This window comes from Vidua macroura, chromosome 6, assembly GCF_024509145.1.
Source record: "Vidua macroura isolate BioBank_ID:100142 chromosome 6, ASM2450914v1, whole genome shotgun sequence".
NCBI lineage: Eukaryota > Metazoa > Chordata > Aves > Passeriformes > Viduidae > Vidua > Vidua macroura.
This window is the reverse complement of record NC_071576.1, coordinates 39,270,280-39,297,405: the sequence shown is the minus strand read 5'-3', so window position 1 is coordinate 39,297,405 and position 27,126 is coordinate 39,270,280. Positions and strand designations below refer to the sequence as shown.

At 45.5% G+C, this 27,126-nt stretch overlaps 2 protein-coding genes across 5 annotated transcripts in view; one reads left to right on the top strand and one right to left on the bottom strand.

Moving 5' to 3' along the window:
• Window positions 1-4,196: 4,196 nt before the first annotated feature.
• ARFGAP2 (ADP ribosylation factor GTPase activating protein 2) lies at window positions 4,197-14,205 on the top strand. 2 transcript variants are annotated; one of them, XM_053979625.1, is made up of 17 exons: window positions 4,197-4,748; window positions 4,993-5,111; window positions 6,019-6,091; window positions 6,605-6,736; window positions 6,826-6,906; window positions 7,681-7,783; window positions 8,422-8,478; window positions 9,025-9,069; window positions 10,145-10,197; window positions 10,600-10,736; window positions 11,278-11,409; window positions 11,883-12,011; window positions 12,091-12,219; window positions 12,586-12,712; window positions 12,820-12,910; window positions 13,026-13,144; window positions 13,573-14,205. In XM_053979625.1, exons 1-17 carry the CDS (start codon window positions 4,677-4,679, stop codon window positions 13,591-13,593), a joined length of 1,620 nt encoding a protein of 539 aa, XP_053835600.1. In that variant the 5' UTR covers window positions 4,197-4,676; the 3' UTR covers window positions 13,594-14,205. The 2 variants fall into 2 exon arrangements, with proteins under 2 accessions (XP_053835600.1, XP_053835601.1); XM_053979626.1 differs by lacking the exon at window positions 9,025-9,069 and having other exon boundaries at window positions 4,204-4,748.
• Window positions 14,206-14,855: 650 nt separating this feature from the next.
• Window positions 14,856-27,126, bottom strand: part of CSTPP1 (centriolar satellite-associated tubulin polyglutamylase complex regulator 1) — a 78,866-nt gene continuing 66,595 nt past the window's right edge. For all 3 annotated transcript variants that reach the window (XM_053979636.1, XM_053979637.1, XM_053979638.1), the window contains 5 exons: window positions 24,385-24,470; window positions 21,759-21,954; window positions 19,962-20,071; window positions 16,839-16,902; window positions 14,856-16,325 (listed from right to left, as the gene is read on the bottom strand). In XM_053979636.1, coding sequence (XP_053835611.1) covers window positions 16,145-16,325; window positions 16,839-16,902; window positions 19,962-20,071; window positions 21,759-21,954; window positions 24,385-24,470 — 637 coding nt within the window. In that variant the 3' untranslated portion in view covers window positions 14,856-16,144. The remainder of the gene's footprint in view (window positions 16,326-16,838; window positions 16,903-19,961; window positions 20,072-21,758; window positions 21,955-24,384; window positions 24,471-27,126) is intronic.

The following is a 27,126-nucleotide window of genomic DNA, read 5'->3' as shown; positions in this document are numbered from 1 at the left end:
GCATGGAGCCAGTGAATGACATGACTGCCTGCCTTGGTGTTATACTTTTCCCTAGGGAGGCAGCTACTAATTACACCCAGTCCAGCACATTGGCAGCCTGGTCAGCCACAACCCTCAGCCAGCTGCTTCCCTTGCATCAATCCAAGTGAATATGTGGCAGGGCACTTTGCTGACGTGACAGAAACCTAACCTAACCCAAGGAAAAGTTTTCCATATGATCCTTGAAAGCATAGATAATTAGGAGCATCCTCTTACACCTTGTCCCTTTCAGCTGGGAAGGAGCATACCTGCTGAGAACCTGTCCCTTGTTGTAGTGAGAAGGAGAATGCTTTCTACTCGATTTTCCTCTCCTCCATTTGTGGCTGTGTTTGCTCCTTCCACTACTGAAAATAGCCAGGCTGCCCTGAAATACTGAGCAGAGATTTCTCCCAGAGTTACTGGCTATCCCCAAGGGAAATTATGTGGATTAGTTAGTGTCTGTGAACTCCTTAGTAAGAGAGGAGGGAAAAAAAATCTAAAAAAATATTTGGGTTAGGAATTACTTCTTTGCTCAAGGCATCATTGTAGATTTCTGGTACCCCACCACCCAACCTTGTGAACTATGGAAAACTATATCTCCCTGTTACTTTTTGTGTAGTTTACTGAATTTGCGAGCCCCATTCCTAAAACTTCTTATTCAGCAAAATTGTGAGGGGCCAATGGGTCTGAATAGGAGAGGAAGAGTCAGCCACCTCATGTCTCTCCTGCACAGTCCTATCACCCATGTTCTTTTCTGGGCAATGAGAAAAGAGCAAGGTCCCTTTTTCCTCTACCTCCCTGCTTTTGGACAGACTCACAGAGAAACACTTCTTACATTTGGCTCAGGCCTGAAAGTGCAGGGCATGTTTTATCCCCATCACAGCACTTCCCTCTTGAATCTCTTCAGCTCTTTCACAGTAACCTCATGCCCTCAGGTAACCATGCTTCTGTATTGGAAATGTGTCCCTGGTGGTATGGCAAACTCCCGAGATCATGTCTGGTCATCATCCTTTGCTTTCCTTTGCTCTCTTGGATAATGCTGGGAACTATCTATTGGCAGAGGTGGATAACAGAAGGTGATCTCTGATTAGAAGGCTACATCAGGGTCTGGTGTCACAGCAGTCAGGAGGAAAGAGGCAGATGTCAGTTGGGATGTAGATGGATAGGGAAGCTGAGAGCTAAAGAACAGGCTGCCAGCTTGGACCTCAGAAATTCAGCACTAAAGCACATGAGATGCAAAAGAAACAGACGCAGGAAATAGCAAGTACAGTGCAGTGATAGCACTCATTCACAGGGAACAGTCAGCAGCAGGAGGTCTTTCCTGTACTGACAAAGGCAACAAAAAGAAACTGATTATTTCTCAGACCAGCAGCATGCTTTCCCTGCTGCTTTTGTGCAAAACTGAAGGACAGAATCAGCAGCCTTGCCAGGATCTGGAGCAACCAGCATGGGTTTGAAGGCCTGCAAAAGATCCTGCTGAGGTAGAGAAGCTGAAGCAACCCTGCTGTAGCAAGCATTCCGAGGACACACTGCAGTAAACAGAAACCGTGCTTCCTCCATGGAGGAGAGGAGCTTGCACTGTATCTCCCCATGTCTCCTAGCACAGACCAGCAAAGTGTGACACTGACCTACTGGTCTCTGAGGCTGTCTTGGCTCCTCCTGAGCATGTGCCATTTCTCTCTGTCATGATTTAACCCTGCATCCAAGCATCACACAGCTCACTCCACCCACTCCACACCACTGGGATGGGGAAGAGAATTGAAAAAAGAGAAAATTGGTGGGTGGAGATAAGAACAGTTTAATAAATGAAACAAAGTAAAATATAATAATAATAATAGGAAAAAAGGAATTAAACCCAAGAAAATCAAGTGATGCACAATACAATTGCTCACCGCCTGCTGACTGATGCCCATCCCATTCCCAAACACAAGAAAGAAACAAGCAGAGAAGGGGAGCAGCACCACATAACTGATGATGACAGGGCAGGAGCAAGCAACTCAGGTTGAGGCAGTTCCAGCCAACATGAACACAAACACTCCCAATGCACTCTCATCATCTGAACTTCCTCCTCTACTCAAGATGCAGCTTACACAACCTGGCACCAGAGACTCCCTCTCCTGCTCTTCTGTAGCTTCACCTGTCAGGGCCCTGATTGCACTAACATACCTTCACGGTCCAGAGCAGCCTCACCTGTGGCTCTGCCCAAAGCCCCTGCCCATGGGGTTTGGGGAGGGTGTCTTTGCATTTAAACTCAGCCCAAAGTTCCTAGGCCCTGTCTGAGCTACATTAGAGGAGTAGTCATCTCTGGCTGTGCTTTGTTGATCTTAACCTGTAGGCTGGTTTACCAGCCTGACCTCAGGCTTGCCTTGCTTTATCACCACACACACACCTGGCACTCACTGGGTCTGATCCTGACCCATTTTGACTGCAAGTTACCTCATCACCATGAGCTTGTCCAGCTATCTCAATTCTTGGTGAAATCCAGCCGCTATGCCAGGCCTGCTGGGCTCTCTGTGGTCAGGCACTATGGGAATGGGCCATGCCCCATGAGGGCCCTGGCTGCTGGCCTCAGGAACAGCCCCTCACAGCTCTCCTTGTCCTAGTGTGCAGCCAGCCCTTACTGCACCCTGACATCAGCTCTCCTGGTATGACTGCCAGGACAGCTGCACCATGAATGGCATCAGGGAACTCAATTTGTTTAAAAATAGCTGTGAGAAAAATGCTATCAGTTACTTTTACCTGCATTGCTTCCCTAGCACATGTGTGTGTGATCCCAAAAATGGCATATAGGCACCATTAAGGTAGCAGAATAAAAGCAACAGAAACCAGGGACTACTGAAGACAAGACTGCTGCCAAGAACGAGCTCTATCAGGCTAGATCAGGCTTCACTATCCAGCTCAGAAACTCATCTCACAGCAGCTTCAATCAGATGTGTCAGCCAGAAGCCTCTCATCTTACTGCATGTGCCTACCATATCAGGCCTCACTGTGATCATACAGTTGGAGCTTTGCTGATTCCCAGAACACAAGACCCTGCTAAATTTGCAAGGGTTTTTCTGCAGGGCTTTTTTTTCCCCTCAAAAACTCTGTTGCTCCTGATTGCATCTCTATGATCTCTATGTCCCAATACTTTATGTGTCTTCCCAAGACCATGGGTCCTAGGTTCCTATTGCAAGGAACCTATTGTCTACCTTAACATCTGTGGAAATGAGTGAAGAAAGCCTTTAAGTTTAAAATGAAAGTTGTCTTGTCCAGATATTAGGACATTTAAGAGCTTCTTTTAGTGACAAGATGGTGATACAGAGCAACCTCTTTTCAGAGGTAAGGAAATCCCAGTGCATTCCATCTCTGTAGTACCATGCTACTGATTAACTTTTGTTGTTGTTCTCATTCTTCTGAACCTCTCATTGCTCTGCAGTAACTTTTTTTTTTTTTTTTGCTAAAGCATCAAGTGGACTATATGCCATTGACTTCTAGTTCACAGAACAACCATATTTTTCTATTTTTCTTGCATTATTACTGAATGACTTTCTAGCCAATAACCTACTATTTCTAGGCAGATAATGCAGCAGTAATAAGGGCCATGACATCATTTTTGCTCTGAAGTAATAACTTCCCTACCTTGATTACTGCCTCGTGATGCCTCGATTACTGCATAGCCAAGTAATAGCATCTTGAGCCCTGATTAAATCAGGGCTATGGAGACGGAGAAGAGTCTGAAGGGGAAGCCATACCAGGTGTGGATGAAGTCACTTGGTCTTTCAGCCTTGAGGAAACTGAGGGAACCTCATCATGGTCTTCAATACCTGCACAAGGGGAAGCATAGGGACAGGTACTGATCATTCTCTTTAATGACCAGCATCAGGCCTAGAGTTGTCAGGAGAGATTTAGGTTTGATATTAGAAAAGATTCATCACCCAGAGGGTGTCTGGGCACTGGAACAGGCTGCCCAGGGAAGTGATCACAGCACAAGCTTGACAGAGCTCAAGAAGTGTTATGACTATACTCTCAGGCACATGGTGTGACTCTTAGGGATATCCTGTGCAGGGCCAGGAGTTGGACTCGATAATCTATGTGGGTGCCTTCCAACTCAGGACATTCTGTGGTTCTGTAAATCATTTCCAAATCACTGTTCGTTTGTGCCAGTGTACCAGGCCCGGTGCCCTGAGGCTGGCTGCTGGAGCAGGTGATGCCTGAAACGCTGCTCTGAGCTTTTCCCCCGTAGCAGATGACCCACGGCGGGCACTGCCCCATAGCTATTCTAAAGCTCCCTTCTCTCGGTCCAGGCTCACAGCGGCCCCAGAAGCACAGCCCTGGGGCACAGCCAGCAGGGCTCCCCAGCAGCTGTGGGACTGCGGTAAGCGCTCCGAGCTCACGGGGGTCTCGGTGCGTGCAACGTCCGATGTGCGCACAGCGATGCCGTGACCCCGCGAGGCGTCCGGCCGGCAGCCAGCGCAGCGGCCAGGGTGACCCGGGGCTAACGCTGCCCCTCTTTAATCCCGGGACCGGAGGGAAAGAGGCACCGTGCTCTCTCCTCGTCCTTCACACCCACGGACGAGGCGGGGGGGGGCCGGCCCAGCACGACTCTACCGCGGCCGCGGCGCCGATTGGGCCCGGCCGGCTGCCGTCCCCGCGGGGGTGTCTGGGAAGGAGAGATCATGGCGGCGGAGCCGAGCAAGACGGAGATCCAGACCCTCTTCAAGCGGCTTCGGGCAGCGCCGGCCAACAAGGTAGCGGAGAGCGGCCGGGGTCCGCCGGACTGTGCGTGCCGGGCTGTTGCTCTGCGGCCGCGGCCTGCGCTCCGACCGGGCCCCGGTGGGCTCCGGGCCGCGCTGCGGCGGCTGTTGGGGCGGCCGGGCAGCGGCCCTTGGGGAGCGCCTGGGCAGAGCGGCCGGGGCCGCCGAGCTGCGGCAGGGGGTGGCAGAGCGGCAGAGCCGTCGCTTCAACCTGGCTGTCCCTCTGCCTTCGCTTTAGTCGTGCTTCGACTGCGGCGCCAAGAACCCGAGCTGGGCCAGTATCACCTACGGGGTATTCCTGTGCATCGACTGCTCCGGCGTCCACAGGTCCCTGGGCGTACACCTCAGTTTCATCAGGTGCGTGGGGAGCGCGGCCGCGGTACCGCCGGCAGGCCTGGAGCAGCCATCCCGCCTTGGGGTGGGAGCACGCAGGGACTGCGAGAGAAGCCTTATCGCGGAGCGATCACCTCGGCGTTTATGAGGCTTGCTCGCAGGAGGTTCTGGGTCACTCAGCACTTCCAAAATGGAGTTTCCAAAGCACCTCAAGGTGGAACGTCGACATGTTGCTTTCGCTAACCTTGCAGAAACGCTATCTGGACTTGGCATTGTAGGAACAAAGATGAGAGTGTGGTGCGTGAATCTTGTCAGTTAGGCAGCAGTGTGGTGTACATAATTTTTTGTAATGCTGAGCAAGGCAAAAAGAGGAATATTGTTTGATCTTTTTGGTGTCAGCCTAATGGGGAAGATGGTGTTGGCTTTTCAGCTTGCTTCTTGTTTTCAGTACTTGTAAAAATTAGCACTTTATGTTAAGAGAACTGTGACCTTTACTTGTTAGGAGAGAAGTTGAGTAACTGGTATGAGACACACTGTTTCCCTTAGCTTTACTTGGTTGTATTCTCGGTTGCTTTGTCACGTGTTTTGGCCTGACCTGTGGGACAGGCTGAATATGAGTCTCTCATGTTGTGGTGAGATCACGTGTAAAACAAAAGTTCTTGGCTGTGCTTTCCTAGCTCAAGCTCTGCCCTCTAAACAAGCAGTACAATGGAGAGATCCTCAAAATTTGGATAAAAGCTGGTCTTTTTCCTCACGTTGAAAGTTGAAATTAATTTTTTAGAGGAGTAAAAAAATTCCCAAGATGTTCTTTCCACCTTTGTCTCCTACACTTTGGAATATTAGTGGGATATCTCACTATTTTAGGCCAGAGCTTGGTTTTGCATTTGGTTTGCCTGGTCTTTATTAATAGAAATAATTGGTTCTCACACAGGTCCACAGAGTTGGATTCTAACTGGAACTGGTTCCAGCTGAGGTGTATGCAAGTGGGCAGTAATGCCAACGCGGTGAGGAGCCTCTGTAGGCATTTTGCTTGCTTTCCCTCTTGCTAATCCACATCTTCTGCTTCACATCCCTTTCCTTTGTGTGGCTTTCTTGGTACCAGTCTGATCTGAATTGTGTAATTAAGGGGGGAATTTGTCAAGTGTGCTTGGAAGTCAGACTGTGACCTTTGCATGCCTTGTTTTCTGATATGCAGATCTCTCTTTTTTTTTTGCACCTCATTTAAATGAGAGGCATACCCTTCTTAAATGATAGAAGTTAATAACACTGATCGGTTTGAAAGCTCATGCTCAGCTTTGTGTCTCAGAATCATCTCTCTGTAGAGAAGACGGATGATTTTCATAGGCCTCTGGAGTGAGACTTCTTGTAGAAAGCTGATCGATGAATGGTTGGTTTATGCTGTGTTCTCAGTTTTTCATCCTCTGTCTCTGGGAAGTTTTCTTTTTTTGTTGAGTTTGTCTAGTGCTTGCTTGAGTATGATCTAGCAGTCAGGAGACTGAATATTCCTCTCTTTTCAGACTGCTTTCTTCCGCCAGCATGGCTGTACCACCACAGATGCCAATGCCAAATATAACAGTCGAGCTGCCCAGATGTACAGGGAAAAGATCCGGCAGCTGGCAAGTGCTGCCATGGCCAAGTATGGCACTGATGTAAGTCTGAGAGCTCTGGAGTGCTAGATGGGTAGTGCTGGATGCTGAGTCTTGTAGGATACCTTATTTTTTTCCTCTCCTGTCTTTAGTTGCTTATAGATGGACTGAGTGGAGCCCCTGGGCACTCCCCTGAGAAGAGTGATGCTGATTTCTTCATGGAGCACACACAGGTGAGAAGAGCTGCCTAAACCAGGCAGCCTTAATAGCTCTCCAATAGCCAGCTGTTCAGCCAGGAGCAGTCCCACTTAGCTTGGAAGGACTCTAAATTGTATAATTAATCAGTAGTAATGTGGAGGAAGTCAGACTCAGTCATCTGCCTGGGACATAGTCACAGATCTGAACAGTCCCTGTAATATCCATGTCCTTTGTTTCTGAGACCATCTTTAGCTTCAAGAACTCAAAGCTACCACCAATGCTCTGGAAGATGCTTTGTGTGCTGTGTTAATGCTTAGTTTCTTTGTACAGTTAAAGCAAGGACTAGCTATTACTCTGACCTTCTGCTTTAGAAGAAACTTTTCAGTGCATAGACCCTTGTAAACTGGATTTGGGCAACTGCACCATGCCAGGCAGACTTTCTCAGGTAATGGCAAATAGAGACAGTGGAAGTGGATATGAATTTTTTCCAGGAAAACTCATTTACACTTTCTCCCAGATTTAAACTCATTTCTTTTCACCTGAGAAGTCCTCACATTAACCAGCATGTCAAATGATTCTGTCATTCCTCCTGGCGTTACATTCAGCTTAGGTTCCTTTTTGTTTTCTTCATTTTTGTCCCTGCTAAGGGAATGTGGACTTGTCCATATGTTATGTTCAAGGAAGGCATAGTCTGAAGTTTGGAATAAGTTTCCTTTGGCTTAAAATTGAATACAGGTCACTGTAGTAAATTCAGGATTGTTTGGTTCATTCATCTTCTGGAAATAACTGGAATGAGTATCTCCTTGCAGTCTTCCAGTACCTGGGATGTAGCAGATGCCACCCAGAATCCTGCACAGTCTTCTACAGAGATGGAAAAAGCAGCAAAGTCATCAGAAGGCAGTGAAGTTTCGAGTGAGTTCTTTACTGAATAATTTTTCCAAGAACTTGCCTTCATTTCCAGGAGAGTATAGTTCTGTACCACTGTTGGAAGGGCTGAACTTATCCTTTCGTTCAGGCCTGAAGGAGTGGAAGTTCTGCACACTCTTATGATGTTTAGTTAAATTAGTGGAGACTTCTAAAAACACTGCTCCATTTGGGCTCAGTTCTTCACTTTTCCTGAAATGTACACAAAACTGTTTTGGGGATTAGCTGCCCCATTTCCCTGCTTTCAGACATTATTTGTCTAAACATTCTTCTCTATCCCTTGAATTTGGTGGGTCTGAAAATGACATAGGACAGAAAAATTTCTAGGGTGAAGGACAAGGAAACCAAGAACCTGGGGGCATAGCTGTAATTTGAAACAGCTTTGTATATTTCCCTGCAGAGTGTTTGCTTTCTTGTACTGTGTTAAGAACACTGCAGAAGGAATAATTTGCTCTGTGGAGAAATAAAGTTGTTTTGCTTGGGAAATTGCGTATTTGAAGCTATAACTGAATTTATTTGTGGGGGCAGAGGAGCTAGGAGAGATGTAGTGGAACTGTGAACATACTGGAAAGAAACGGGTTGAGAATCAATCTGCTGAATGTTCTCTTCTGGTTTTGTGCCCACAGATCCCACCCAAGGTCCATCTATTGACTTGTTGAGCACATCTCCTAAGGCTCCTCTAGGTAAGACTCTTCACTTTCAGATCAGTCTTGCTCTTATACCCACTGCTCAGTAGTAAGCTCAGTGAAGCTGGAAGCAATAAGCCAGTTTCCAGAATGTCTAAACGAGCTTATCTCCCTTTTGAGCCAGTACTTAGGATGTTCCTGAAGGCCAAAACCAAGTCACAGTTTTCTGGAGGTTTCCTCCTTGTTTTGGATAATTAAGTTTAAAGCTGCTGCTTTCCCAAATGCATGTTTTCCTGGTTTTAGATAAAACTTGGGACTTGCATATCTAGAACTTGGGTGATCAAGGCCACATGGCTGTTTTTATTGTTTTTTTTTTTTCCCCACAGAACCTTTGGAGACAAATGAATTTTTAGCTTTCAGAATAATAGGGATTTGTATCTGATTCTCCCCTGCCATTACTGTCCTGGCTGCACACAGAACATCTAGCTGGAGCTTCTTCCTTTATTTAGAGAGTGCTCCTAGCCCACAGTGGGTTCATTCTGGGTGGAAAGCCTGTGTCCTCAAGTGTCTTTTCATTCCCCATGTTTTACATCTCTTCCTCAGACATGTCCATGTATCTGTCAACCCAAGGGGCTGCTCCTGCTGGAGGTAACTGGCTAACAGGTGGCCTGCGCTGGCTGCTTGTGACAACTCTGCTTGCCCCTCCCGAGATTCTGCCTTCAATTCTAACTTTAGCTTCCTGTGCTTAGAGGGAGAGAACAAGACAAAGCTTATATTGTTGTATTGAGATCTAAACCAGATATGTCATATCTGTAAAGAGACTGTATTAACATTACTGTTAAATGTTTCCTGAAATATAAAAATCTCCAAACATAAACCCAAACAACCTCTAATTAAGTGTTAGGAACAGCGAACGGAAAACAGTTTCAGATTGTGTGAATGTTTTGAATCCCCTTTTTTAAAAAGACTTATCATAAGACTAGAAAAGATAAAAGAAATCGTGTCAAGAATAATTCATGGGCTAACAAAAGTCATGTGACCGTAGAAAGTCAGGAGATGCCCACACAAAAGAAAAGCCCAACAAGGGCAATAAAATATTTTGGACTTACCTATAGGAAGCTGGAAAATGTGCTGGGCAGTCCCTCTCTGCTTTGTTCTTAGACTTTTCCCCAGACATCTGCTGCTTGGCTGGCCTTTGTCTGGTTTTACAAGTGTGGCATGCCGTCAAGAGTGACAAGTGCAAGGTATTGGGGAACCTGTTGCTTTTACAGCTTGCTGCACTTTAGGTCCAATTTCTTTTGTATGTTCATGTAAACACAACTTCAGAGTTCTTGCTGCTTTGCCCCTAAGGCATTGGTGAGGCTCTGATCTTCACATGCCTCTGAAGCTGCATTTTCTTGAATTTGTGTATGGGATAAATCTAGTCTTTCTCTGACTACCCTGATACCTGCTGCATAACACTCAGAGGAGTTATTCACCGTTCTTAATTCAATTGTAAGTTGCTCCAGAAATGGACATGCTTCTTTAGGCCACCAGCCTGCAACTGTGGAGCTTCTACGTGCATCTTTCTTGATTTCACCCAGGCTTCTGATATGAAGATGCATGGTGTGCCCTGGACACTACTGCAGCTGGACTGTGGTGGATGTTCATGTGTGTTGCTGTCTAATTTTGGCCTCTTAAATTAATTCCCTTCTGCTTATTTGCTGCTTCCCTCCTTTTGCAGAACTTAAATCCTCCATCATTGGAAAGAAGAAGCCAGGAGCTGCCAAGAAAGGGGTATGTCTGAGCTCTTTTATGAAGGGGAGGTAAATCATGTCTTGCATTTCTGCTGTCCTTTCCCCGATTCTTGCTTTCCACTTAACAAGGCTGTAGAGATTTGCTTTGGGGAAAGGAGACCTTAAGCAGCCTATATATTATTGCCAAAAAAATTATGTTCTGGATCATTACTGGTTGTGGTCTGAAGCATATGTGGTTGATCTCTAAGTGTTGGCCACTGATGGGTTAACTCTTGGATGTTCTTCCATACTGTGTTGCAAACTCATTTGGGTCTGTAGGCTGTGACTACATAGGGAGACTGAAAGCCTTATTGGTGCAGCAAGAAGTAGGATTCAGGTTTTCTTCTACCTAAATGAACAGTCTGGGATGAAGAATTCACGGGATTTTGTTCTTGTTTTTTAGCTGGGTGCAAAAAAAGGTCTTGGAGCCCAGAAAGTCAGCAGCCAGAGCTTCAGTGAGATTGAGCGGCAAGCCCAGGTGGCAGAACAGCTGAGGGAGCAGCAGGCAGTGGAATCCAGGAAACAAGCCGAGGAGTCCATGTAAGTGCCCTCTTTGGGATAAGTACCTTGCATACCTAAGGCAGAAGTAGTGTGAGGTTAATGCTGTTCACCCTAGGACCACCAAATGTGACTACAGAACATACTGCATGAGAGGAAGAGCAGTAGCTATATGCCAATATGGCCCTTGTAGCAGGGCACAAGTTATACTGCTGTATTTTATTCAAATTAGCATTCCTGGAAGAGCATAGGGAGCAGATACTTCTGTGTATTGTGTGTTTCCGTTCACCTTTGGACAGGACTGAAAAAGCCAAAGGCTGAACTGGATCGATCATTCTGGGTGCAGGGGTGGGGAGTAGATAGACATTGTGATGCTTGCAGTAAGGAAATCATGGTTAGCCAAAGACTTGAATCCCAGTGGAGGAGATGGCAAAACAAGCAGTAACTTCTGTGCAAGGATTTTGGCAGAGCTGTTATGAAAGTGGCTGTTTTGAAGCCACTGTTGGGGTTACTTAATCACTTGTTCTTCTACAACAGCGAGGGAGGGTAATGAGCTGGCACCCACCATGGCTCTTTCCCTTAGAGTCACCTCAATGCGACTGGCTTATCAGGAACTGCAGCTTGATCGGAAGAAGGAAGAGAAGAAACTCCAGAACCTTGAAGGGAAGAAACGTGAACAAGCAGAGAGGCTGGGCATGGGATTGGTGTCCAGAAGGTACTTGGCTGTAGATGGCATAGTATAGACAAGTGTCTTGGAAGTACCCTGCTCTGGAAAAGTTTCTTGAAGGCAGTAGTTTGCTCTTGTAATAGATAAGGAGATGAGTTAAAATGCTCATATGCTGTTCTCTGACTGAAAATGCTTCAGGCCCCAGAAGGAATAGGGACTCTGTTCAAAAGTTCTGGTTCTCATTTGAGCTTTTCGACAAGATATGTGTGGCCTGTCTAGCACTAGAGTCCTGCTGCTTGACAGGTGTCCCTCCGCAGAATCCTTCCTTTAAGAAGGTAGCTCAAGACTTCTGAGGGAACATAGATAAGTGGTGAAGGGGGCTGACATCCCCCAACTCTCCCTCATAACTTGTCTCACCTGCCCTGCCTGTGAAGGCCAGAATCAGTTTTTAGGCAGACTGGTTGTAGGGACTGGATGTTGTCAGACCTGTTAGCCCTGACTCTGCCTGTTTGTTGTGCTAGTTCTGTTTCACACTCGGTGATGTCTGAGATGCAAGTAATTGAGCAAGAGACGCCACTGGTAGCAAAATCTTCCCGCTCCCAATTGGACTTGTTTGAAGATGGTGGAAGCTTCACATCTGGACCCCCCAAGTAAGATTTAGCTTTAGTAGAGTCTTTGCTTATTCCTGAATTTTATGTCTGGTGTAAATTACCTATTTTTCGTACCTAGGTACAAATACAGTCCCTTCTCATTTGAAGATGCATTTGGCTCACGATGGGAAACGGACTCTTCATGGGGTATGGACAAAGAGGAGGAACCAGAGGTGACCGTTTCCAGCATTCGGCCAGTTTCAGAGAGGTAAAGTGCTTGCCACTGCTAGTGAATCTTGTGCTCTTGTGTAGGGGACAAAGAATAAGTGTGGGAGCTGTGGCATAGATGCTGGAGCCTCGTGCTGCAGAAAATGACTTGCACAGACAAGCCCAAGAAAAAGGGCCTTGAGTGAAAGGGCCTTGGACACTTCTTTGCCTGTCATATCTGTAAGTTTATACAGCCTTTGTGGTCATTGAGTGCTGACTGTCCTGAGATGGGGAGAGGAGAGCCCCAATGCAATTAACACTTAAGGATGACTTGCTTTCCTTTGATTAGATGAGGTCTGAGACAGAAGTCTTGATTCTTTACTGTGTTGGTGAGCTTAATCGGAGATGTCTCCTCTTGTTTCCTCAGACCTGCCAGTAGGCGGGAGATTGAGAACAGGCCATCCATGGTGGAATCCAATGAAGCCCGGCAGAAGTTTGCAGGGGCTAAAGCTATCTCTTCAGATATGTTTTTCGGGCGGGAGGCAGATGCTGAGGTAGATGCATTCTGCACTGCTTATACTGGTAAAGCTCTGGTTTTACCTCCTCCTGTTTGCTCAGGTTCTTTCCTATATAACCTTTTTTGTTTTGTTTTCTGCTGCAGTATGAAGCCAGATCCCGACTGCAGCAGCTCTCAGGCAGCAGTGCCATCAGCTCTGCAGACCTGTTTGGAGAGGCTGACAATGTGCACTCAGGTTTGTTAGTACTCAGTGGGTTGAGGAAGGGGGCAGCTTTGGAAGATCTGGACTGGAGGGGATCATGGTGTTTTGTGGAGCTGAGGGACTCTGGGCTAACTCCTGGTTCTTGTAGGTGGTGTGTCTATTGGAAATGTCCTGCCTGCAGCTGACATTGCACAATTCAAGCAAGGAGTGAAATCAGTTGCTGGCAAGATGGCTGTCCTGGCCAATGGGGTTATGAACTCCCTTCAGGTGAGTTTACATTATGGCAACTTGAGAAAGGCTGTTGTCACGTTCAGGGACTGTCACCATTATCTGGCTTCCATTGGAATTATTGCTATTTTCTCAAATTATGTGGAAAGTCCCAGGTAGATACCTGTCTTTTGTAGCTGTTGACTGCAGTACAATAGCTGAGCAATTGCAGGGGGGCAGTGAACTCTACTTGGCCAGCCTTACCCTCCTGCTGCACAGGACACCTTGTCATGTCAGATACACCTTCTCCCACAAATTCCAGGCAGAATTTTAGAAGTCAAGGTCGTTTTACCTTCTGCCTTTGTACAGTGTCCTGTCTAGATAACCTCACACTGCATTAAAATACCAAACCCCCCAATTTCTTGTTATCTGTCTCTATTTTGCACAAAGGTGTTGTAGCAAGGTGTGTCTGTCTGTTTCCTCCTTAGGATCGTTATGGTTCATATTGATGACCCAGGGACTGCGAGGGGAAGCCAGCAAGAGGCACTGATGCCAACTTTGCCTGGAGTAAACTCCACAGGATTGTCTTATTTGTCTGGGTTGGGTGGGGAGGGGAGAAGGTAAGCGGAGGGAGTCAGGACATGGCTGTGCCCAGGATGCTTTCTGAATATCTCTGGATTCCACTCTATTAAAATTCAATGTGCCCTCAAACCCACTGCTATCTACTAGCCAGTGGAGACAGGCCTTCTTGCAGGGTTAACCTCATTGCTGTAAAAGATATGACAGGAACTCCTGGGCTGCCCTCATCAGTGCTCCTGTCCTTCTTTGGCCCATACGTTAGCTCACCAAGTGACAGAGAAAAGGGGAATGCTATTTTTCTGAACATCATGTGACATGACTGTTTTTTGTTCTGATCACTACTCCCAATCCATGGTGCTGTGGAGTCCTCTGTATTGGCAGGGTTTGCCTTTTACCGTGACCTAGTCCTTTTTACTGTCCTCTAAACCAACATATATGAATGCAGGAGAAAAAAAAAAATCAAATCAAAGATTATTTTTTTAGCTTCTAACTACGTCATCAGCAAAAAAGGCCCAGGTAAAGAAGTAAAGAAATTCACTGGATCCCTGGTTTATTTTGTTGCCCAGCTTTGGATCAGATCAAAGTACTGAGCTTCTGACTTAACCATGAGGTGTAGCAGTGAGGACTTTTAGTCCTGTTCAGCTCAGTCTCTGGTTTGAACAAGAGTGCTCTTCTCTTCCTTGGACTATGGTGTTGAGGACTAGGTAGTAAGAAGAAGGGTGGGAAAGGGCTACTTACACACTGTTAGCAAAAGAGAGGTTGGGGCTGTTCTGGAGCCGTTTGTCTGGGACTGGGAAGAGGCTTGCATGGGTTTCACCTCTCCTCTCCAGTTGCGGGGCTGCGGCAGCCACTCAGCTGCTATGTGCTGATGTTTCACTTTGGTGGGGGAGCATGATGGGGGTAAGGGTCGCGTCTTCCTGTTCTTTGTCTCTGTGCTCTGACGCAGTTGTGTCAATGTTACAGTATGCTGGGGCTGCAGGGAGCACTGGTGTGGCTGCCCTGCGGCTGTAGGGTGTGGTGGCGATGCAGGCACTCAGGGGTGGGGCCGGCACCTTCCCCGGCCGAGAGGAGGGGTTCCTGGGGCCCTGGGAGATGGCCGGGGCCCTCCACTGGTCCTGCCCACCAGATTCCACTCCCCCTGAGGAGGGGCCGGGGCAGCCCAGAAGACCGGAGAAGCCAGACGCAACAGAGCCCTGATATAGCGTGCTTTATTGCCAGGCTGTCACAGCCACTCACCAAGCTGGGAGAGAATGCACAGAGAATAAATTATTTAACTTACAATAAATAAACAACCCTCCTGGCACCCTGCTACAAGCTTTGGGTACCAGCTCCTGGTGGCCTGTGCTGTAGCACTTTATGACCAGGAGGAGCAAGGAGGCTCCCAAAGAAGCATGAGAAATTGAAGTTCCCCCCCAAAATAACTAGTCTATGCAAGCTGGGGTGCAGGAGCTGGGCTAGACAAAGCATTCGGGTCTGTGGAAGTTTAAACTGCTGAGTTGGTTACCATTAATGCAATGTGATGGTACTTATTTTTGTAGTTTTAAGGGCTACACTGCTGCTCCAACAATACCAATATTTACAAAAGACCCCAACTTGATCTCATTTGATGACTGCTTCCTTTTCCCTTAGTGCTTCTGCCCACCTAGCCTCAGTCGGTGCTCTATATGCTTGCAAGCCATACTACCTGTGGCCAAGGAATTTAACAACCCTATCCCTCTTTTCTAAATCCTCTGAAATTCACTTTTCCAAATGACCATAATATGCTGTTGGAGGGACAGGGAGACCTCACAGAAGGGCACTTAGTACAGCAGCGGAGCCAGACAGCACCATGCAGTACTTACTGCAATCTAGCTTATTTGCTGTATTTGCTTTGGCAAGTCTTGGACACATGGAGGAGAAACCACAAAGCAGAGACAGGTTGCATGGCAATATCTAAGCTTCCCTTTTTTACGAACTTCAGGAATCTCCTTACCTTGATCATATGCAGATGCAGCTTTACTGGGAATAATAATGGAACAGAAGTGCAGAGCCGCTGCTGGCAATTTAACCACTCTGTTATCTGGGCCAAATCTGAGCAGAGCTACACAACAAATCACTGGCAAGCGGCCTGTACTAGTGCTCTCACTGCTTCAACACCTGCTGAACTGTGGAACTGGGAGGGAGCATACCCGGCTGGTTCCAAGTGGTGGCAGACCTGGCAGCTGCTGGCTTGTCTTGCCTGCCAGCAGAGGGAAGCATAACTCTGTAGCTGTAAATGGCTTCTGCAGAGGCGCTATTCCTGCACGGATTTGGAGCTAAGAAAAAGGCAAGTTGTTCTTGGGAAAAGATGGGTGAACCCAGCACTGGGGATTCGCGCAGCCACACACACACTGCTGATGTAGGCAGAACCCACTGTTAGAGCAGATGCTCTGGGAGGAGGTGCTGTTCCTCCAGTGGGTTCTGGAGAACCCAAGATGGGAATGGTCCCCACCCTCACAACCTTCAGTTTTCAGAGGAGTCTGTCTCTTCATTGGAGCCTTCACTCTCAGCATCCATTTTTCGGCGATGGTGTAGAGGTTTCCAAGGTGAGTTAATCCTGGGTGAGTTACGCACAAGCATATTTGCTGTGTCTGCACTGGAGCTGGCAGGACCAGAGACAGAAAGCCCTGATACCTGAGCTACCCTGAAAGAGAAAAGAAATGTGCTAGACAGCATGTTGCAAAAACTTCTACTGCAGCACTCTTGGAGTGAACCTTGGAGAAAGACTTAAAACTAGCACAGGGATGGAAAGATGTTCATGGCACAGAGGGGGAATACATTGCACTGGTACCTCCCAGACTCACTGTGTGAATCTTTTCCTATTTAAACATATCTTCTGGGCTGATCTCGTTCCTTCCAACACTCCTACTTTTCACCATCCAAACAAAACTTCCCCGTTGATTAAAGACTGCTGCTTCCTCTAGATCCCTCTTTGAGTCACACTCTTCCCCTCTGCTTCTGAAGATTTTTGTAAGGATTTCTTTAACTGCACTGAGGCACCACAAAGAAAGAAGCTCTTCCTGTTCAGGTTGCTCTTGTATCTCCTCTATTGTTTTGTAGTAGAGCAGAGGAATAGGACAGTACTTTATTCCACTCTTCTTTAGCATGCAACCTTTAATCTGTTGCTTTACTGCCTAGTTTAGGCAATTCCACTTACAATTTCTCAATTTCCTGATCCATGACAGGGTCCAGAAGCAAGTCTCCTTTATCTGGCAGAGCTCCTAGGGAAAAAAAAAACAAACAATGAAAGTATCAGCAGAGTTAGGCTATTCATTCTTCAAGAAAAGTGTTCAAGGCATAGCAGCATCCAAAATCTGGCCTGCAAGACAGAGAACACTTTTCCTTATACCTCTTACAGAAATGGACACAACGTTGAGGATCATAGACAGATAAAGAATGATGATCCATTTGCTGTCTTTCATACATCCTGTAGCTGAGCTCACACTAAACTGGAGGCAGCTTCAGTAGCCCCACCTCCTTCAGCCCTGAGGATTGGCAGTTTTCATTCACTGTACAAAATTAGAGTACTGGCTGTCAGGGAGATGGCAGTCTGTCAGCTTTGGGATTCTGTTCATTGCCCAGTATAATCACCAGTACCAGATGTAGTAGATGTGGTGTTGTCAGTGCCACAGCTGAAACATGCACTATACCACCCAGAGTTATTCATGTTTTTGTGCCACCTGCCTTTCTTGTGGCATACTGATCTTGGGGATCAAAACACTCCACGGATTTAAGGCTTTTGCTTTCCTTGCAACTCAGGAAAGTCAGGCCTGACTCTTGCACATTGCCTACAGTAGTTGAGTGTGGGTGAACTGTGCTCTAGCATTGGTTGCTGTCTGGGTGTGAGCATGAAAGGCTGGGCCAGTACTTGGGTACCCTCTCAGTCTAAGATCAACATACTCCTTTTCACTTTAGAAACCCTACTCCAGATGAAGGACATGATATAGTTCAGGACTGGAACAGCTGATTAATAATCCTTGCTCTTCTCTGAAAACACCGGGACCTTAGCAGAGCCAGAAAGGAAGACGGGGCTCTTAGGAAAGCCCTCCTTCCTAATTCTTTAACAAACTCCATGTTGTATAGGGGTCATGGGAGAGTGTGATCCACCAGCACAGAAATGACAACAGCACAGAGATTGCTTAACAGAGCCTGGAGAGTACCACTGCACACCAGGGCAAAAAACCTATTTCATAATCTATACCAACAGTACCCTGAGGAATGATCTTTCTAAGGTTTCTCAGGAGACTTGGGTGCTACACTCAATACCTTTGGGAAGGGGATTTGTATTCCTTGTGGGGACGCAAATATGTTTGCTGGCTCTGTTACCTTGCTCTTGCAGGAGAGGCTGGAGAGCCACCTGTCCCACAGAGGCAGGCTGGCAGTAGTCATCAAAACTGTAGCAATGAGTGCCTGAAAACTAGATTAAGTTTAGACCAGAACTGATTCCCCATTTATCTGGGTTCTGGTCTATTCTTCCTGTTAATGAGCAGGAAAGTCTGGCACTGCAAAACAGTGTCAGGAGATCCATGGAAGTGTCCCAGACTTCTTTTTGTGGGCTCAATTAAAAGAACAAACAACTAAAGCTTAACTTAGTTCTCTAATTGCAGAGTGCGCAGTGAAGTCTCTAGGGCACAAGATTTACTTGGGAGAGTTGATAAATGGCACTTGAAGAATTCACAAATCAACACTGACATTGGAGATACACTGCAGATTCCAGTCTGCCTGGCAAACTCAATGGCACTGTCCAAGCTGCTTTAATCTCTATCCCTGTTCCTCAAGAGGAGCTGCTGGCTTTGTGGGACCAAAACCTCCTCTGCCTGAAACTGCCCTCGCTGAAGGGTTTTGGGGAGCTTGTGATCTCCTACAGATCAAAGACTATTGAAATCACCCTTCAGGAGAGATTAAAAGACACCAGGAAAAGAATCCTTCTTTCCTTGCCAAAAACGTTAGCACCTGTCAGAATTGTGGTTGCTGCCCCTCCTCTGAGAGAGGTCTCAGCAGGAGGCTGGCAGAGGGCCAGAGGAGGGGCCTACATTCATGGAAACGAAAACCCACTCACTTTGTAGATGGCACAATGGAGGCTGTGGGCAGGAGTATTTTTTCTTTTCATCTGTTTTCTTTATGCTTGACTAGAAGTGGATTTCATAGGGCAAAGGAAAAAAAGATTTTGCTTGCTGCCATCCAGGCATCACCTTCCTCCCAGTGAATACACTGCTTTCTAAGCCTGTTTTCAGAGGGGATTGCAGGGGTGTATTCATGCACCTTTGATACATAATCTGCCCTGCCCCAGAGGAACATTAGCAGCTTAAATGGTTTGCTGTAAGAAGGGGTTCAGCCAGGGAAGACACACTTTTACTTTACTATGACACGCACCTGTGCAAAAGAAGCAGCCCTCAGGCAAGGTACACCTTTTCATTGAGTTTTGTCTTTGCAATTAGGGACTGGCAGATACTCAGGCCCAGAAGAGGATACTTACCCAAAGACAGAGAGAGTCATCTACCCTTAATGGCCAAGTGCTGAATGGAGATGGGCTGAGTGTTTGGGAACACCCCCACACACAGCCCTCCCTCCCTGCTCCTTCCACTTAAATTTATCTCCTGGATACAGTCTTGTCAAACAGAAAAGGCATTTCTGTTCCTCTCTGTAAGAGGAGGAAGAGCACAAGCAAGGCATATGGGGGAAATATGAAATTGTGAGTGAATTATAGATGGATTACATACTGTCTTTAGCCAATGTAACACTGCTTCCTTGCTCCAAACCAGCACAACATAGACACAAGCAGTGAGATGCTGGTTGCTAATCCCTGTGGTTCCCACAGCACTGTGGTACAGATTTTTGTAGCAGTTTGTGTTTTATGATCGGATTTTCAGCAGGCCACAGATAGCCACTAGCAAGATCACACTGTCTTGAGGGAAGATGGGGAAGAGCTGTGAAAGACTGGGCTTTTAACCTTTCAGCCAAGGAGACAGCAGAGGGTTTCCATTAGGTGTGCCTTCTTTCCTTATAGATGAGACCAGCCATTTAAAATCTGCATGAGCACAAAGGGCTAAAACATAGGATGGCACCTCAACTCAGTAAGCCTTGAGGAAGCTCCACAGCTTCAGGTAGACAGTAAAGCACAGTGTTATGTTTTTAAAGTTAATCCATCAACAAAAATATTAAAAACATCCCCTTAATCTCCTCCTGACAGTGTAAAATGTGGGTTATAATTACAAACGAAATTCCACAGAAATACAGAATGACTGAAAATCTAGAGCTGTATAATTTAGAGAAGTCTTACCTAGGGCTCGATTGATGCCCTGATCCTTTGCAAGAGCCATAAGGAATCCATAGAAGGTCATTCTCTGCACACTACTCAGCATTTCCTTCACAAGAGCAGAAGGTGGGCAACTAGGAAAAGAGAGACAGAGATCATCTTGTCTTCTAATTATAATCTTCTTTTTTCTAAGACCCAGCTCAAAATTGAGAAATAAACCCTTTCACCTGGTCTAACACTGTAAGGTTGCCCTGACTCAGTATAAAATGAAGAGCCACCAGCTTGCTTATTGAGCACCGGATCTACTCCCCATTTGCTAAGCAAGATCTTTGCCTGGGGACATCTCTAGGAGCAGTCTTACCTGTCTTCATTGCAAGGACGGTGAGAAAAGCCTAGATTCACTCAGAAGCATACACATCCCAACTCTTAGCATGTTTTTTCAAAAATCCTCTGGAAATACTTGCTTTCAGAAGTCAATAAACTTTCATAGAAGTGTTAAGTTTGGAAAAGACTAAGACCACTGAGTCCAGTGGTTAATGGAGCACTGCTGTGTTCACCACTAAACCAGGTCCCTAACTGCCACATCTACACATTTTTGAACAATTTCAGCGAAGCTGCTATCACATTATTATCAGTGATAGTCATCCAAGGGGCAAGAAAACCTCTCCAATGATAGCCTAAATGTGTCAGAGAACACTATTTAGGTGAGGACTAAATTAGCATATCCCCTTCTTCTACACTCACCTTAACCCCTTGTCCTGAGTTCTAGGCAGTATCTTCATGGTGATTCTTGCTCTTGACCAATACTCCTTGAAGGATTTAATGCAAAATTAAACTGCCTCATAAAGAGGAAGTGTTGAACAGACAATGGTGTAGTGGTACCCCTGGGAGATGGGGGGGTGGGCTGGTAATCCCTCAGGCAGCAGTGGTTACCAAAGCCTGAGTATTGAACTACTGCATGGAAGGCTGGGAATGGCTCCCCTCATAGTGCTGTGCAAAGCCTGACCTACCAAAGAGGCCCACAGTACTCTTCCCATCCAAAGTTCTCAGGACATACAGGGAACATAGAACTTTTGTTGTTTAAAAGAACAAAACAACCCATCAACTTAATGCTTAGATATCTATAGCACTGGACAGCAGTTCAGCAGTAATTTTGTGGATCACAAATCTGGATTTGGAAACCTAAAGTAGAAATCAGGTGGGACTTGTTATGAGTTATTGTCCTGAGTTATTTTGTGTTTCTAGACCATGACCTTCTAGGAGGGCATAGTTTTTTGCAGGTAGTGAGAATATAATCAAAGTGTCTGTCAAAGCTATACAGTAAAGTCTGCTGTTGCTCTATCCTCTGCTGAACTAAAGCTAGTCTTGTGCCTGGGATCTGTAGATGGAAACCAGCCTCCAACCCAGGGTACAGACTGACAGTGTGAACTCGCCTAGGTACTAAGGCTTCCTACTCCACCCATCCAGTGGGCTCTTTCAACTCCCAAGAACACAACTGCACTTGTTTTTCCCCTCTAGCAAACTCATGATGGATCTCTCCTTGATGAAAGTGTCAATGCAGAAGTGAGATGGAGAGCAGAGACTCAAATCCATCTATTACTTGAAGAAACAGTTCAAACCCCATGTTTCTTTGGTCCATGAAATTGTTTCTCTCATTCAGTTAAAGATGGTCAGCTATGATGTTTCCCTTCGTACTTTTTCAGTGAGAGCCATGTGGGAATATCAGCTTGCTCAAAGTCCTCTCTTTCTTCACAGCTCCAACCTTACAAAGGGTCTCCAGAGACAGAGACTTCAAATTTGTATTTTAGACTCCATTCATACCTGTATTTTGATCTGTCACACAAGGACTCCAGGCACTGGTAGAAGACAGATGCCTCTACTCCTTCAAGTGGGTTGCAGTCATTTGGGGGCTGGCGCTGCCGATGTTGCCCAGAGGATGATGTTGGCACAATCACAGTATTTGGACTCTTACCAGCCAGCAGATCTTGATAAATGGCAGCCACACTTTCCAGGAACTCTAAAAAAACAGAAACCTATTTAAAACTCAGGGCTGTAACCAGCAAAGCATCCTCCTGACCTACCAGACTGTGGCTTAAACTGTTGTTCTGTGTTGTACATAGCACTAACTGGAAATAAACACAACTCTACAGCATCCTGCATGTTCAGAACAGATATTATGCATGCCCATACATCCATTTCCATAGAAGTTGCTATCTTCTTCTTATTAGGATGATTATGAGATGTCACTCACTTTGTTGAGAAGATTCATCTCAAGGGAACAAAGGCTAGCTAGCACACTGATAAAACAGTGAAGCGTGAAAGCTAATGTAAAACACAAAACTAGTTTGTGATGTCTAAAATGTTTTCCTTCTCCACCTCTTGCCACTGATTAAGAACTCATCCAAGTTGGGAGCAAACTACATTGAACTGCAACAGGAGGAAAGGAAGCATGTTAGTTAGGGCTCCAGGCTGTATATCAGCTTGCCTCCATGCTGCTCCAAAGTAAATATAACACAGGATCTAGAAGAAGGGCCAGGGCAGGTCAGGGCTAGAGTTGGCAGAAAGCCTCTCTCCAGGCTCCTCATACTACCCACTGTTTACTGCAGGAGTCTAATTTTAAACAAGTTTGTTTATGGATGTGGTCAGCAGTTTACAAATCTAGATTCCATTTGGAGTGGTTTGCATGTGTGTGGGTTGGTGGGAGAGCGTATTACAGGCTGCGTGTGTGCACTGTGCCTGGGTGAACAGGACAGGGATGGGATCTCTGAGAGTGTGTTCACAAGAATGAGCTTGCCAGGACTCCAGTGGCATTTAAGTTCCAAGTGAATGGAAGTGCAATGCTGTGCATGAGGTGGGTGGAGAGGAAAGTCAGGATGTCAGCAGGCCCTGAGGCTGTGCTGAGTTTCTGCAGCTCTATGGAAATATTTGTTATATCGGAGAAAACTTTCCAAATACATTTTCTGTCCCTGACTAAAGGCATTACAAGCCTGGTTCTGCCCAACTCTGTTTTTTTTACAATAAGATGTCATGGATAAAGTTGTGATATGTACAGCAGAGTTACAAGGGAAGCATACACAGAAAAATATTAAGAAAAAGAGATTTTTGTATTAGGGGTAACAGCAGACTCCTAACTGCTAGAAAGATGGAAACTCACAGGTTGAATCAGAAGGCCACCCAAGTTTACTCTCTGACTACAGACTATGCTCACAACAGCTTCTAGCCAGTGTTTCTGTGTATCCAAACCTGGCCCATTTTGCCTGGTCGAGGCCAATTGTGAGCTACGTCCATCAGAGGGAGTCATTTCAGTGTGAGTGGACAGAAATCCATGAGTTTTATGTTAGAAAGTGCTGTGTGCTGTGTGCCAGGAGATGAGAAAATGGCACACTAGCCAGTGCTTGGGAGCATATCTAATATCTATTCACCCTCTTTTTGTCCTGAATGAGATTCTCATTCCTCAATCACAATTTAGAGGGGCTAGGGTTACAGGACGATGTATTTTAAAGCGGTCTCCCTGTAGAGGACAAGCACCTGAATGCTCATCCAAGTTTCTCCACCTTGTCTCCTGAAGTTTAAAAATACCTGAGGATTTTGCAGATGTATATGTGTGGTGAGCATGAGGAAACACCCACACCCAAACCAATATTACTTGATTTGTACTTTTCCTGCCAAGAGTTTCAGAAATATCCTATCTAGTTAAAACGCAGACTGAGGAAGTGGGATAGAATACAATAAATGACCAACAATATGAAGACTGTTCATATGGATTATCTGTTCCTTTTGCTTTCCAACTAGGGGGTCTCAAACGAAACAAAAGAGATGGATCTTCACAGGACAGGTGCCAAACCTGTGCAATTCTTCGTCAAAAGGTGTGGAGGTTACAATTTTTTGTGATTTCAAGGGGAGGCTAGAGAAGTTCCTGGGAATGGAGTCCACTGAGGGTTCCTAAACCCATGGGAATTATACCCAGTTCAGAAACTCTCTGAGCTGAAACCAGCTCATAGTTGAGCAAATATTAAGGGGAAGAATTATATCAATTTGTCCAGCTGCTTTTCCTTTAAAGGCACCAGCTGGTGGGCTTTGCCTATGCTATATCCAGCAGGATTTAATAGTTTCCTTAAAGAAAGGGGAAAATATTCCTAGTAAAAGCTAATTGTTAGCTGTTAACATAGTCTAGATAAAGCTGGAAATTCATGTCTCAAGGCCAAGACAAATAAATTCATCAGACATAGCAGTTGTGGGTGTGTCGTTATTCACAACAATTTGGAATCTCCTCATTAAGTCTCCTAATCTCTTGACATCTGTGATGCTTTTCATCAGTAGAGTCCATTAGCTATATATTTTCTGTGAAAAAACCATATCCTTTCAAGTTTCAAAAAGTCCAAAGATTGGGAAGCTGTAAAGTTGTAATGCTACAAATGGGAGAAGTCAACAGCTTCCCAGAATTTACCTGAGTAGTAGAACTGGATCTGGAAAGCAAAGAGGAAATCAGAAAAAGACATCAGGCAATCCACTGCATCATCCATCAGCACAATCCTATGACAAGATGAGAGAAACAGTTTAGCATCTACAAAAAAACTGAAGTCTGTAACCAGGAACCTCAGACCCTGAGAAAGTGCAGGCAGGGAACTATGCACAACTGAGGATTGCTAGTGGCCCAATATAAGAAGTTAGGAGAGAGAAATGGGAACACCCATTGCTGCATGGATGTGGATGCCCTAATATCAGCTGAAGACAGCTTAAGAACCTGAAGCAAGGAGAAGATTCTGAATGTCAATCACACACTTCAGCTACAGTGTGAACACAGCAGTGAGACATTCAAAGCCTGGTGGACATGATGGAACAAACACTGGTACAAAAACTGCAAGGTTGGTTCACATGGTTATACAGAATTGTAGAATATCCTGAGTTGGAAAGGATAACAAGGATCATCAAAGTCCAACTTCTGACTAAATGTGACTACAGACAGGACAGTTACACAAGTAGTAAACTGGTGTAAGCAGACTGAGACTCATGCTATTCCTCTGTATATCAGACTTCATCAAACTGGGGCATATTTCAGATTCATAAAGGTCACAACAGTTGCAATTCACCACCTATACTCAAACAAACGCTACTTGACTACAGAGGAAATAACACTGCACCAACATTCAGCTTCCTAACTGCACTTTGTGAACATCCTATCCTCCCTTCCTGATAAAATAATCAGTCTCTTTTCATATTAGGTTTATTATTTGACTATCAAGTCAAATTTCATGGCAACTGAAGACTTCCTGGGCCAGGGACAGTATTCTTCGTCCCTGCTAAGTTGTAGGTGCATGTAGGGAGCTACATGCATCCCTATTTTGAAGCACATTTCTTGAATATGGAAAATACCAGCCACAGGCCATAAACATGAAATGTAAGTGATAGCAAAGTCCAGCTCTTCCTTTAAGGGGAAAAAAACTGTGGATTTCAGGGCAAAAATTAAAATAGAAACAATACTCTGGTCACTGCCACCACTACCTAAGGATAAAAAGGTCAGTCTTTGAAGTGGGGAAAATCAAATTCATCTAATCAATGACAGCTTAGACTGTAAAACAGAATACTCCAAAATGATGGGGAAAAACCTGGAGTATTAAGGCAATGCTAAAGAAAGGCAACTGGTATTTCTTTTCAACTGCATCTAGGTCTACTGAACCTGTACAGTCAGCATCTGGCATACTGTGCCATATGAGGATTGTCAGTTCATTACAGCCAAAGTATGGGTCATCCAATAGGACCCTTTTGAACACAGGGCCAGATGCAATCTGCACACCAACTCCTGCAGCATCAATTGTCTAAACACATTGCTGGAGAAACACTGTTCTGTCTCATGTAAAAGACTCCAGGGAGCTGTGTGGGAGGCTGACCTAGAAGAACATAGGATCTTGCAAGACTTCCCTGCCACTCAGACCAGTTCTGTTCACTGTGGCAAAATCAAACATGTAGAGCAGCTTGAATTAATTATCTCAAAGAAGAAAGACTGGGGCTAAGAGGGTCCCCAGGAGAAAAGCCAGTATTTAAAACAAAACCCTTTGAAGATGTCAAAGTGCTTCTGATTTATTTATTACATTCCAGAAGCCTCCTCTCCTCCTGTCTAAAGAAGCAGTAGCTTCAGTTCTTAATTCTCACTAATAAGCATGTTACTGAGATTGTCAGTGGCCACATCAAGGAAATGGCTCTGAAGCTGGCAGGCAGAGTATCTTCATCTCTCAGGCAAAACTGCTTAGCCACTGGCATTTCCAACCACTATTTAAGCACTGGAAATGCAATTGGCCACATCACTGATGAGCTGCACTCCCTCTTTTGAAATGATGGTCTGTCTCCCTGATACCTTCAAAGCACCAAAGCTTTCTTCTCAAAGATGCAGGAAAACAACAGTGGAGAGTGGCTTTACATATTTGTTATGCAGAGAGAAAATATTACATCACCTTCCTAACAAGAAACCCATTTCAATTGTTAAATCTAAAACTTTGGTCAATGGCAGTGCTCTACAGCACTAAGTTCCAGCCTCTTTACTTAGAGGAGAGCATGAGAAACTACACAGCAGTATGAGAATTTGCTGGACAGTTTTTGCTGTTAAAGACAGCAAGGAGCCTCTGAGGAAGCCGGTACAGCACATATGTGACAGAGGAGCATCTAAATAGAAGCAGGTGCACTCTGGTGCTGGGTTACTGACTCCGCTTGGCCCAGGGGTTTGCACGCCGGAAATGTTGAGAAGTCTTTAAATCGAATACAATCATTTATGAGGAGATTGACTGCAGCTGGCAATTCCCCCACATAGCCAGCTAACTCAAGGAAGCTGAGAGAGCATCATATGCAACATATCTGCACCTCTTCCTTGAAATATCTGGCAAGAAAAACCTATCTATGGACTGTAACCTAGACAGCAGGACCAAAGTTGAGGACAAAATCTGAAAGTATGAACTACAACTCAAAAGAGTTCATCAGGTATCTCATATTTCAAGGGAATTTTTTTTTTTCTTGTCCAAATTAGACTTTAAATCCTGAGGCCACAGATGTATTTAAAAAGTTGGTAGTTGGCACTCAGTGAATAATGAAAATCAAGGAGGAACTTTGGAAAGGACTGAAGAAAAATGTCTACACTTGATGCATTCTGGTAGAGGGTATAGTGGTTTTTCAGGGTTCAAGTGGGTTTGGTTGGCAGGAA